The 11550-nt window shown below is 40.4% G+C and overlaps 1 protein-coding gene across 1 annotated transcript; it reads left to right on the top strand.

Annotated features, from left to right (window-relative positions):
- Positions 1-5077: 5077 nt before the first annotated feature.
- Positions 5078-7589, top strand: CEACAM18 (CEA cell adhesion molecule 18). Its single transcript, XM_060129759.1, is given in 6 exon segments — positions 5078-5306; positions 6558-6638; positions 6641-6786; positions 6788-7202; positions 7205-7285; positions 7288-7589. Coding segments are annotated over 6 exon segments (1254 nt in total).
- The last annotated feature ends 3961 nt before the right edge of the window (positions 7590-11550 follow it).

Raw genomic sequence — 11550 nt, 5'->3', positions numbered from 1 at the left:
AAAGGCTCATACACCATGATCAAGTGGGATTTATCCCAGAGATGCAAGGATTCTTCAATATATGCAAATCAATCAATGTGATACACCATATTAACAAATTGAAGAATAAAAATCATATGATCATCTCAATAGATGCAGAAATAGCTTTTGACAATATTCAACACCCATTTATGATAAAAAAAACTCTCCAGAAAGTGGGGATAGAGGGAACCTACTTCAACATAGTAAAGGCCATATACAACAACCCCACAGCAAACATCATTCTCAATGGTGAAAAACTGAAAGCATTTCCTCTAAGATCAGGAACAAACAAGGATGTCCACTCTCACCACTATTATTCCACATAGTTTTGGAAGTCCTTGGAACAGCAATCTGAGAAGAAAAAGAAATAAAAGGACTGCAGACTGGGAAAAAAAGAATTAAAACTGTCACTGTTTGCAGATGACATGATACTATACATAGAGAATCCTAAAGATGCCACCAGAAAACTACTGGAGCTAATCAATGAATTTGGTAAAGTTGCAGGATACAAAATTAATGCACAGAGATCTCTTGCATTCCTATACACTAATGATGAAAAATCTGAAAGAGAAATTAGGGAAACACTCCCATTTACCATTACAACAAAAAGAATAAAATACCTAGGAATAAACCTACCTAGAGAGACAAAAGACCTGTATGCAGAAAACTATAAGACACTGATGAAAGAAATTAAAGATGGTACCAAGAGATGGAGACATATACCATGTTCTTTGATTGGAAGAATCAATATTGTGAAAATGACTATACTACCCAAAGCAATCTACAGATTCAATGCAATCCCTATCAAATTACCAATGGCATTTTTTACAGAACCAGAACAAAAAATCTTAAAATTTTGTATGGAGACACAAAAGACCCCAAATAGCCAAAGCAGTCTTGAGGGAAAATAATGGAGCTGGAGGAATCAGACTCCCTGACTTCAGACAATACTACAAAGCTACAGTAATCAATACAATATGGTACTGGCAGAAAAACAGAAATATAGATCAATAGAACAGGATAGAAAGCCCAGAGATAAACCCACACACCTATGGTCAACAATCTATGACAAAGGAGGCAAAGATATACAATGGAGAAAAGACAGTCTCTTCAATAAGTGGTGCTGGGAAAACTGGACAGCTACATGTAAAAGAATGAAATTAGAACACTCCCTAACACCATACACAAAAATAAACTCAAAATGGATTAGAGACCTAAATGTAAGACAGGACAGTATAAAACTCTTAGGGGAAAACTTAGGAAGAACACTCTTTGACATAAATCACAGCAAGATCCTTTTTGACCCACCTCCTAGAGAAATGTAAATAAAAACAAAAATAAACAAATGGGACCTAATGAAACTTCAAAGCTTTTGCACAGCAAAGGAAACCATAAACAAGACGAAAAGTCAACCCTCAGAATGGGAGAAAATAATTGCAAATGAATCATTGGACAAAGGATTTATCTCCAAAATATATAAGGAGCTCATGCAGCTCAATATTAAAAAAAACAACACAATCCAAAAATGGGCAGAAGACCTAAATAGACATTTCTCCAGAGAAGACATACAGATGGTGAAGAAGCATATGAAAAGCTGCTCAACATCACTTATTATTAGAGAAATGCAAATCAAAACTACAATGAGGTATCACCTGACACCAGGTAGAATGAGCATCATCAGGAAATCTGCAAACAACAAATGCTGGAGAGGGTGTTGAGAAAAGGGAACCCTCTTGCACTGTTGGTGGGAATGTAAATTGATACAGCCACTATGGAGAACGGTATGGACTTTCCTTAAAGAACTAAAAATAGAATTACCATATGAACCAGCAATCCCACTACTGGGCATATACCCAGAGAAAACCATAATTCAAAAAGACACATGCACCCCAATGTTCATTGCAGCACTATTTACAATAGCCAGGTCATGGAGGCAACCTAAATGCCCATTGACAGACGAATGGTAATGAAGATGTGGTACATATATACAGTGGAATATTACTCAGCCATAGAAAGGAACGAAATTGGGTCATTTGTAGAGACGTGGATGCATCTAGAGACTGTCATACAGAGTGACGTAAGTCAGAAAGAGAAAAGCAAATATCGTATATTAACACATATATGTGGAACCTAGAAAATGGTACAGATGAACCGGTTGGCAGAGCAGAAATTGAGACACAGAAGTAGAGAACAAACGTATGGACACCAAGGGGGAAAAGCAGCAGGGGGTTGGGGTTGGGGTGTGATGAATTGACAGGTTGAGATTGACATGTGTACACTGATGTGTATAAAATGGATGATCAATAAGAAAATAAACATTAAAAAAATTTTTAAGTTTTAGGAATTAGAAAGATAAAAAATATATTAGGAAAAATAAAAATATAATTGAAAGAACTACAACAAGGTATAACAGAACCACAACAGAAAAGAGAAAGAAAAAAAAAGTAAAAACAAGAGAGGGGGGAACATCCCCAAAGGAGCAGAACAGTAACAAATTATAAATAATAAAATAAAATTAGAAAAATGAAAGATTTATTAGAAGAAAGTATAATATAGATGAATCAGCAACAATGGGTTAAAACAGAACCACAACCTAAAAGAAGAAAGCAAAAAAAATGCCAGAAAAGGCCTTGGCTGTGGGGGGCGGAGCTTAGGCGAGGTGGGGTTTAGGGTGGGCGTGGGGACTAGGCTCAAGACCCATGCAGCTGGAAAAGGCCTTGGGGGCGGGGCCTAGGCGGGGCGACATTCAAGAGTGGGGTGGGACCTAGGCTTAGGACCTGGTGACAGGGGAAAGGCAGTTCTGAGGGGGGCCTTGGAGAGTGGAGCTCCAGAGTTTGGAGGTAAGCTGTGAGTGAGCGTTTGTGGGCGAGGTTTAGGCCCAGTGTGGTTGGAGCGGGTCTCAGAGGTGGTCTCTGAGTGTCGCTTGTAGAAGTAGGGCTCTGAGTGGTGGTGTAGGGGCAGGGCTTAGGGTCTGCAATGCTGGAGGGAGCCTCTGAAGGCACAGTATTAAGCCCAGGAGACCAAGAGGCTCCCTGGTGCCCAAGTCAGCAGGGAAAGTGTTGGCCATGCTCCCTTCCGTTCCTCCACTCTCCCAAGCATCTCCCCTTGCTGCTGAAGTGTGGGTGGGTCCCACCATGTGTAGGAACTTCTACTCTCCACCCGCCGCCCCCCAGGGGTGCCAGTCCTGTCCGTCTGGCCTTTACTTTTGCTCCCCCTTCCCTCCCTCCCACTCCCTCAGAACCCATGCTGTTGGAGGGGACCTTGGTTGGCAGAGGATCAGGCCCGGGATCTCAGCAGGCTCCCCAGGGCCCAACTGCACAGGGGAAACGTTGGCTACGCTCCCTTCTGATCCTCTGACCTTCCAATGGTGCCCCCCTTTCCCCCTCTGGGCGTGTGATCCCTTCCTCTCCCCCAGCCGCCCCTCAGGGGCACTGGTCCTGTCCCCCCTCCACTTCTCCTCCCCCGTCACTCCCCACCCCACAACCTACCCGGTCGCTGGGGATTCCTCCCATCCCCTTAGGTGTCTGTGGTCCCCCACCAGTGCCTGGTAGGTGCCCTAGTTGTGCAGAGACGCGAATTCCACGTCCTCCTAGTCCACAATCTTTGGTAGTTTATTTCTTATAGCACTTTGAATATATTAGCTCATTTTCTCCTGGGCTGTAATGTCTCTGCTGAGACATCCACTGATAGCCTTATGGGGGTTCCTTTGTATGAGAGATATTTTTTTCTCTTGCTTCTTTTTTTTTTTGGCCATGATGTGTAGCATGCGAGGTCTTAGTTCCCTGACCAGGGATCAAATCCGTGCCCCCTGGAGTGGAAGTCTTAACCGCTGGACTGCCGGGGAAGCCCTCTCTTGTTTCTTTTAAAATTATCTCTTTGCCTTTGTTTTTAGACACTTTAAAAAAACGTAATTAATTAATTAATTTTTGGCTGTGTTGGGTCTTCATTGCTGTGCGCAGGCTTTCTCTAGTTGCAGTGAGTGGGGGCTACTCTTCATTGTGGTGTATGGGCTTCTCATTGCAGTGGCTTCTCCTTGCAGAGCAGGGTTCTAGGAACGTGGGCTTCATTAGTTGTGGCACATGGGCTCAGTAGTTGTGGCTCACAGGCTTTAGAGGGCAGGCTCAGTAGTTGCGGCACATGGGCTTAGTTGCTCTGCAGCATGTGGGATCTTCCCGGACCAGGGCTCACACCCGTGTCCCCTGCATTGGCAGGTGGATTCTTAACCACTGCACCATCAGGGAAGTCCTAGACACTTTTATTACTATGTGTCTTAGAGAAAAACGTTTTGGATTGAGAGTTTGAGGTGACATATTTGCTTCATGAACTTTGATGGCCTAATCTCTCCCCATATTTCAGAATTTCTCAGCCATTATTTATTGAAATAAGCTTTCTATTCCTTTCTCCCCTAGTACACATTATTTCTTTTGATGGTGTCCCATAACTTCTGTAGGCTTTCTACACTCCTTTTCATTCTTTTTTCTTTTTGCTCTTCCGTTTGTAAAATTTCAATCAATCTGTCCTCTGGATCACCAATTCGCTCTTCTGCTTGTTCAAGTCTGCTCTTGAAGCTTTCTATTCAATTCTTTATTTCAGTCATTGTATTCTACAGCTCCAGATTTTCTGTTTGGTTCTTTTTTTATGTTTTCTATCTCTTTTTTGAGGTTCTCATTTTGTTCTTGTATTGTTTTCCTGATAGCATTAAATTTTTCATCTGTGTTCTCTTGTAGCTCTCTGAGTATTCATAGAAGAATTATTTTGAATTCTTTGTCAGGCAATTCCTGGATTTCCATTTCTTTGCAGTCAGATACTGGAATTTTACTGTATTCTTTTGATGGAGACATGTTTCCCCTGATTCTCCATGACCCCTGTAGTGTTGTATAGGTATCTGCACATTTGAAGAAGCAGTCACGTCCTCCAGACTTTACTGACTGATTTTGTTAAGGGAAGCCTTCTACCTGCTGATAGGGACCCATACTGGTTATTCTGTGACCCTGATCTAGTGATGCAGAGTGCCGTGTGGAAAGGTGCATGGTGGCACTGGGTCCAATGGTATATGATGTCTCTTTGGCTCCAGGACATTGGGGTCCACAGTATTGACAACTGTGTGGTCCTTGGCAAGCACTGCAGGAATTCTGTGGCTTCAAGATCTTTTGGGCTCCTAAGTGGCACCTCCAAGACTGGTAGCAGGGCAGGCAGTGGTGGTGGATGGAGCCAGTGGTGTGCACATACTCGGCTGCAGGGGCCAGCTGCAGGTGCCTATGTAGTGGCAGAGGGGGCCAAAGCAGGTAGCAAGGGCTGGGGCCAATTATAGGCTCACTGGTGTTTGCCAGTACCATACTGTTTTGATTACTATAGCTTTATAGTATAGCTTAAAATCAGGAAATGTGATGACCCCTGCTTTGTTCTTCTTTCTCAGCACTTATTTGGACATTCAGGGACTTTTTTATTTCCATATAAGTTTTATCCTCCTTTCTCATCTCCCTAAGACAACAGTATGATGATTGGGACAGGCTTGAATCCTAATGAGAAGAATCTATCAGATCCTTAGAGGGGTAAGGTCCTTGCTTGAATATCTTCACTTCCATTCAGCCTTCCACCCTAGTGATAATCCCATTTGTTTGGGCATTATCTCTATCAATTGACTGTACTCCTTATGTAACCCACAATTTTCTAAGTCTTCTCTAAATCTTATGCTAGGGACATAAGCTCCTGGATTGTCCCTAACTCAACTCTCCACATTTTTTGCAGTTGACAGTGAGTGTTCACCTGATAGACCCTTCACTTGGCTGTAATATGCCCTCCACATATATCTTGGTCTGTAAAGCTTTCTAGACATCACTACTGCATGGAACTGACTAGGGAATTAACTAAGGTCATTCTTATTGGCCATGTGACCTTGAACAAGTTACTTAGCCTTTCTGAACTTCTGAGGTGGACATAAAAATTGTACCTAATTCATATAGTTGTTACAGGATTAAATGAGTTAATGTAAAGCACTTGGTGCCTGACTTGTTTAGGTGCTTAGAGATAGTGTGATTATGCTGTTGCTACTACTGCTGACTACTTCAGCTTTAAAACTTGCACTTGCTTGTTTCTTCATTGACATCAAGCCTTTGCCTACAGAGCCCTTTCTCTTTGTCCCATCACCTTTCTTTCTCAGGAGCCCCAATCCTTTGGCTGCCTGAATGTATGTTGAAGAATGGAAAATTCCTGTGGTTTTGTTGAGCTGTGCCTCCCATATTGGGGGTGGGGGCCTGAAGGGATAGGGGTGCCAACCTGTTCATAACCAAAAGGCCAATAAAATTGTCTTCCCAAATGAAATATTGAACTTCATTAAATCTAAGACATCATCAACTGTGAGCCACACCCTTATTTTATGTAATACTAAGAAAGAAATAAGCAACCTTTAGAATTTTAATTTTATACTTATTTAAAAGTTATTTTGATGCAGGTCTGTGAAGGGGCATAAGAGGCTTCCTGGTCCCTAGAGAGACCCCTCCACCAGGAGGACGTACGCAGCTCATGGACCTTTCCAGACATAGATGCAGCCTCTGGGGGGAGCTGGTCCTTGTGGCATGGGCCCATGTTCAACAGCCGGGAAAGAATGTACATGACAGGTGACTGCTGATCAGGGGGTCTCAATTAAGTGATACAGGGAGCTACACTGTGTGGGTAGAAGCCAGCAACGGGACCCAGAGAGCAACTGGCTGGCCTGAGATTCGAGAGTTGGAAATCCCAGGCATCTCAGTCAACATTAGCTCCGTGGGCAGAAAACATGGATTCCGTGGCTGCTGTCTGCCATACCAGTGCCACCAACGTCAAGTGGTATGTGAGTTACACACAGGTGTCCAGCTATGACCACATGACAGTCTCCCCAGACAACAAGACACTCATCATCCAAAGGATCAGTAGCTGCAACTCACCACTTCAGTGTGGGATAGAAATCCTCCCACAGATTATTGAGAGAAGTGAAGTAATCTTTCCGACATTGACCTATGGTCCCTCCAGTGTGCTGATCAGGAGTAAGCACCGTAACTTCAATGGCATCCTGCCTGCTGAGATGGGCTCCCAGGTGGAGATGGAGTGTATCTCCTATTTCAGACCAGAATTCAAGTACCAGTGGATCCACTTCCACTGTGGATTCAAGTACCAGTGGATCCACTTCCTCCTGAACTTCTCAGAGAAAAAATTACCTTCCTGAATCTGATCTGGGACCAGATGGGCAGATACAGATATCAGGAAGTCCAACTCCAGGTGCCCTGGCACAGGACTGCTTTTAGCAAAGGTTTCACTATCTCAGGATCCTTGCTGGTATTTCTCATCATGGTGACAGCAGTGGGCAGTGTCCTCTTCTGTGCATTCCTCATTCATACCCTGATCAGACATTACTCTACCAGGGCAAATTGGGCTACATGACCACCCACCTCAGACATAGAAGACAAGACCAGATGGGCAAGGAGGGTTCCAACTCCCCCACTTCCTTATCCGACACCATGGGACCATCAGGTATGCCCCTTCTCAACATTGCCAGGGACAGAGAAACGGAACAACCTATACATGCCCAATAACCGGGAATTGCTTAAATGGGATGCAGCACATGTTGAGTGAATCTGTCATTGTTAGAAACCACGCTGGGGAAAGCCATTTACTGATGCAGAGAATGTTCACAACTTGTTGCCAGGTTAGAAATGCATAATGCAAACCTGCATCTGATAGTATCATATTGTGAAAAGTATAGATTAGTTAATTGATATAGATGTAATATTACAGTGTGTATGTGTTTTCCAGTTTTATGTGTACACACACACACATATATATGTATATATATATACATATATATATACACACATATATACGCACCTGTGCAAAAATTGTGGAAAATATTACCTATCAACAGTGTTATCTCAGTTTCCTTCTTTGTATACTTTACTGTATATTCTGAAGTGTTTTTTTTTCTTCACAAATTATATAAATTGTTCTTATTATTAGAAAACAAACCCCAATAAAGGTAAAACAGCATGAAGTTAAAAAAAACTTATTTTGACAGAGATTAGGATGGTGGTCACCAGGGGCTGGGGGTGGGGGCACTGAGAAGATGCTGTATAAGGGTACCAACTTATAACTAGTGGATAAATAAGATCTGGAAATCTGATGCACAACATAGGGATTATAGTCGACAATACTGTATTACAAACTTCAAAATTGCTAAGAGACTAAATCTTAACTATTCTCACTATAAAAAAAGAAATTATAAATATGTGCCATGATAAAGGTGTTAGCTAGCACTACTGTAGTAACCCTATGGCAATATGTAAATGAATCAAACCAACACATTTTACAACTTAAACTGTACAACATTATATGTCAGTTATATCTCCATAAAAAAGGAAAAATATATTTTGAACAACTTTTTTAAAAAGTTATTTTGGACTTATTTAGACATAGAAACAATGATAATATGAATGGCTATGGCTGAATTCACTCATGTAACTTGATAGCCACATCATAAACTGCTGCCTGGGTGATGGTCAGACACTATTGATTGTAAGATGCACATGAATTTCAGAGATGCTGAAATGTGAAAAATGAAAAAGTACATCTTAAAGTTAATGAAAGGTATTCTGTTTCCCTTCAACCAATCTTCTAGAATGTAGAAACTTCATTTTCTTTGTATAGTCACATATCTTTGATACATGAATTTTTGTAAAATAATTTCCCTCTATTCAAGACTTCAGGTCTTCCTAGCTTTAAATCTTCCGAGCTTTAAGAGAAAAATACCTTGGCTGACGCAAGTGTTTGTTGTTGATTATCATCATCTCAGACAATAGTAGAGGCTCTGTGATTGAGCTACTAATTTTGTCTTTTTCATTTTATTAGATGGAAAGCAGGCTGAAAGTTATATCCCTCCTACAGAGATATATGCTGTTTGATACTTAGCTGCAATTTCGTAACACTTTAAATTTCATCTCAGTGTTGTATAAAGAACAACATTTTGGAGTCAAACAGACTGAGGTTTATATTCTGCTACTTACTAGTCATGTGACTAGGTACATTACTTCACCTTCCTAGGCCTCAATTGCCTTATCTGTAATCTCATCATAGATTAAATAAATAATATATATAAAGTGTAAAATGTTTGCCTATAATATCTGTCCAGTAAACCGCTGTTTTGATGGAAATGATGTTCTACTGGAGAACTAAGAATATGTTCTCTGGAAAGGTGGATGTCAAACTTGGCAGCAGTGTTGCCAGAGCCTTGCCTGGAGTCAATGTGGCCTGGAAGCACTGTTTTCTTATAGGTCATTCCTCGAGAAATGGTGAGGTGACTACTTTTAGGGAAAGACAGTTAGTACTAATAAATGCTTTATTGTTCAATGGCAACATTATATTAATCTGGGAGCAAAAGGAAATGTTGGGAATGCAAAAAGAATGGTTTTGATCATTTGAGAAGGATTTTGAAACAGGAATTCTTTACTAAAGGTTAGGAATGGATAAAATTATTCATTAACTCATAAAATATGTATTGAGTACCTTCTCAATGCTAGGTGCTCTGCTAGGTCCTGGGAACACAGTGCCTATGTGTTTGTTCTAGTAAAGAATGCAGAAAAGGGCCTGTCCTTGTGGAGCTTACACTGAGGGGAGGATTTAGGGATATGCAATAAAAAGTAAACAATTTTTAAGACAAGATAATTCCATAATGCTACTTAAGGTTTGGTGGTAAGGGAAGACTTCTCTGAGATGGTGCCATTTTAGCTGAAACCTGAATGACAAGGAGTGATTTTTCTTATCCTTTGTGTTCATTAAGCTTCTCATATATGTGGATTTACAGTTTTCATCAAATTTGGAAACTTTTTGGCCATTATTTCTTTCCCTCTCCTTTGGAGACTGATTATACACATATTAGGCCTCCTGAAGTCCCATATCTCACTATTGCTCTCATCTTTTCTTTCTTGCTTTGCTTTTTTAGAGTCTCTCTCTCTCTCTCTTTTTTTTTTTTTTTTGGTATTTCTTTTTGGATAGTTTCCATTGTTTTGTCTTCAAGTTCACTAATCTTTTCTTCTGCAACATTTAACCTGCCTTTAATTCCATCCAGTGTATCTATCATCTCAGATGTTGTAGTTTTTATTTCTAGAATTTCATTTTAAGACTTTTTAATATCTTCCATGTCTCTACTTAATACATTCTGCTGTTTCTCTAGGTTTCTGGAAACTGGAACAATCATGGGGTTCACCTTGTTTGTTCCCCATCTCTCATGCATCACTGTCCTTTATTGCCTGATGGCTAATGTCTTGAGAACTGTTCTTTCATATGCTTTGTCCTGATTTTTAGTTGTTTCAGATAGTAGGGTAGGGACTTCCCTGGTGGTCCAGTAGGTGGGACTTCGTACTCCCATTACAGGGGGCCCAGGTTCGATCCCTGGTTGGGGAACTAGATCCTGCATGCATGCCACAAGTAAGAAGTCCACATGCCACAACTAAGAGTCTGCATGCCACAACTAAGAAGTCCGCATGCCTCAACTAAAGGATACCGCATGCCACAACTAAAATTAAAAAAAGAAACTGATAGTAGGGTAAATCCAGTCCTTACTCCATCTTGGCTGAAAGTAGGAGTGTTCTGCCTCTATTATTTACCTCATAATTATTCTCAGGTTTTAAAATGTACAAAAAGGCCACATATTGGTTTTAACCAGTTGCTATCAATAGAAAACACTTTAGAGTCTGATTATACATGTTTTCCTGATGTGTGATAAAGCACATGCCATCTATTTGGTCTCTGAACTAATCTTTGTTCAGAATCTATTAACAACATAACCATCAAAAAGCTCTGATATTTTTCTTCTTTTTTTTTAATGAAAAAATTCCATCTGTTTTAACCAGTAAGAGAAATCTGCTTCAGAGCCTTTTGGTACTTATTATGCTATTATGGTATCACATTCCTGGGCTGAGCTGCTTGCCAGATGTAGTTATCAAACATTTTTGTGGCATTATACATGGCCCAAGGACTTTAGACGTCTTATTTTAGTTTTATGTGGGTTGAGGTGGATTTATGTTTTTTTTAAATTGTGGTTAAAGTCTATATAACAAAATTTACCATTTTAACCATTTTTAAGTGTATAATTTGTGAATGTCCTAAAGTACATTCACAATGATGTATAACAATCACCACTATCTATTTCTGAAACTCTTTCATCATCCCAAAGAGACTTTGTACGCATCAAATAATAACTCCCCATTCTCTCCTCCCCCCACCTCCTGGTGATCTTTATTCTACTTTCTGTCTTTATGTTGCCTAGTATATGTACCTCATATAAATGGAGTCATACATTTGTCCTTTAGTATCTGGCTTATTTCACTTAGAATAATACTTAAGGTTCATATTGTAGCATGAATGAGAATTTTATTTCTTCTTAAGGCTGAATAATATTCCCTTGTATATATATAACACATTTTGTTTATTCATCTGTTGATGGACACTTGGGTTGTTTCTACCTTTTGGCTATTGTGAATAATGCTGCTGGGAACATTAGTA

The sequence above is a fragment of the Lagenorhynchus albirostris genome, chromosome 19, assembly GCF_949774975.1.
Source record: "Lagenorhynchus albirostris chromosome 19, mLagAlb1.1, whole genome shotgun sequence".
Lineage (NCBI taxonomy): Eukaryota > Metazoa > Chordata > Mammalia > Artiodactyla > Delphinidae > Lagenorhynchus > Lagenorhynchus albirostris.
Note: the sequence above shows the minus strand (reverse complement) of the source record. Positions and strands in the feature narration are given on the sequence as shown.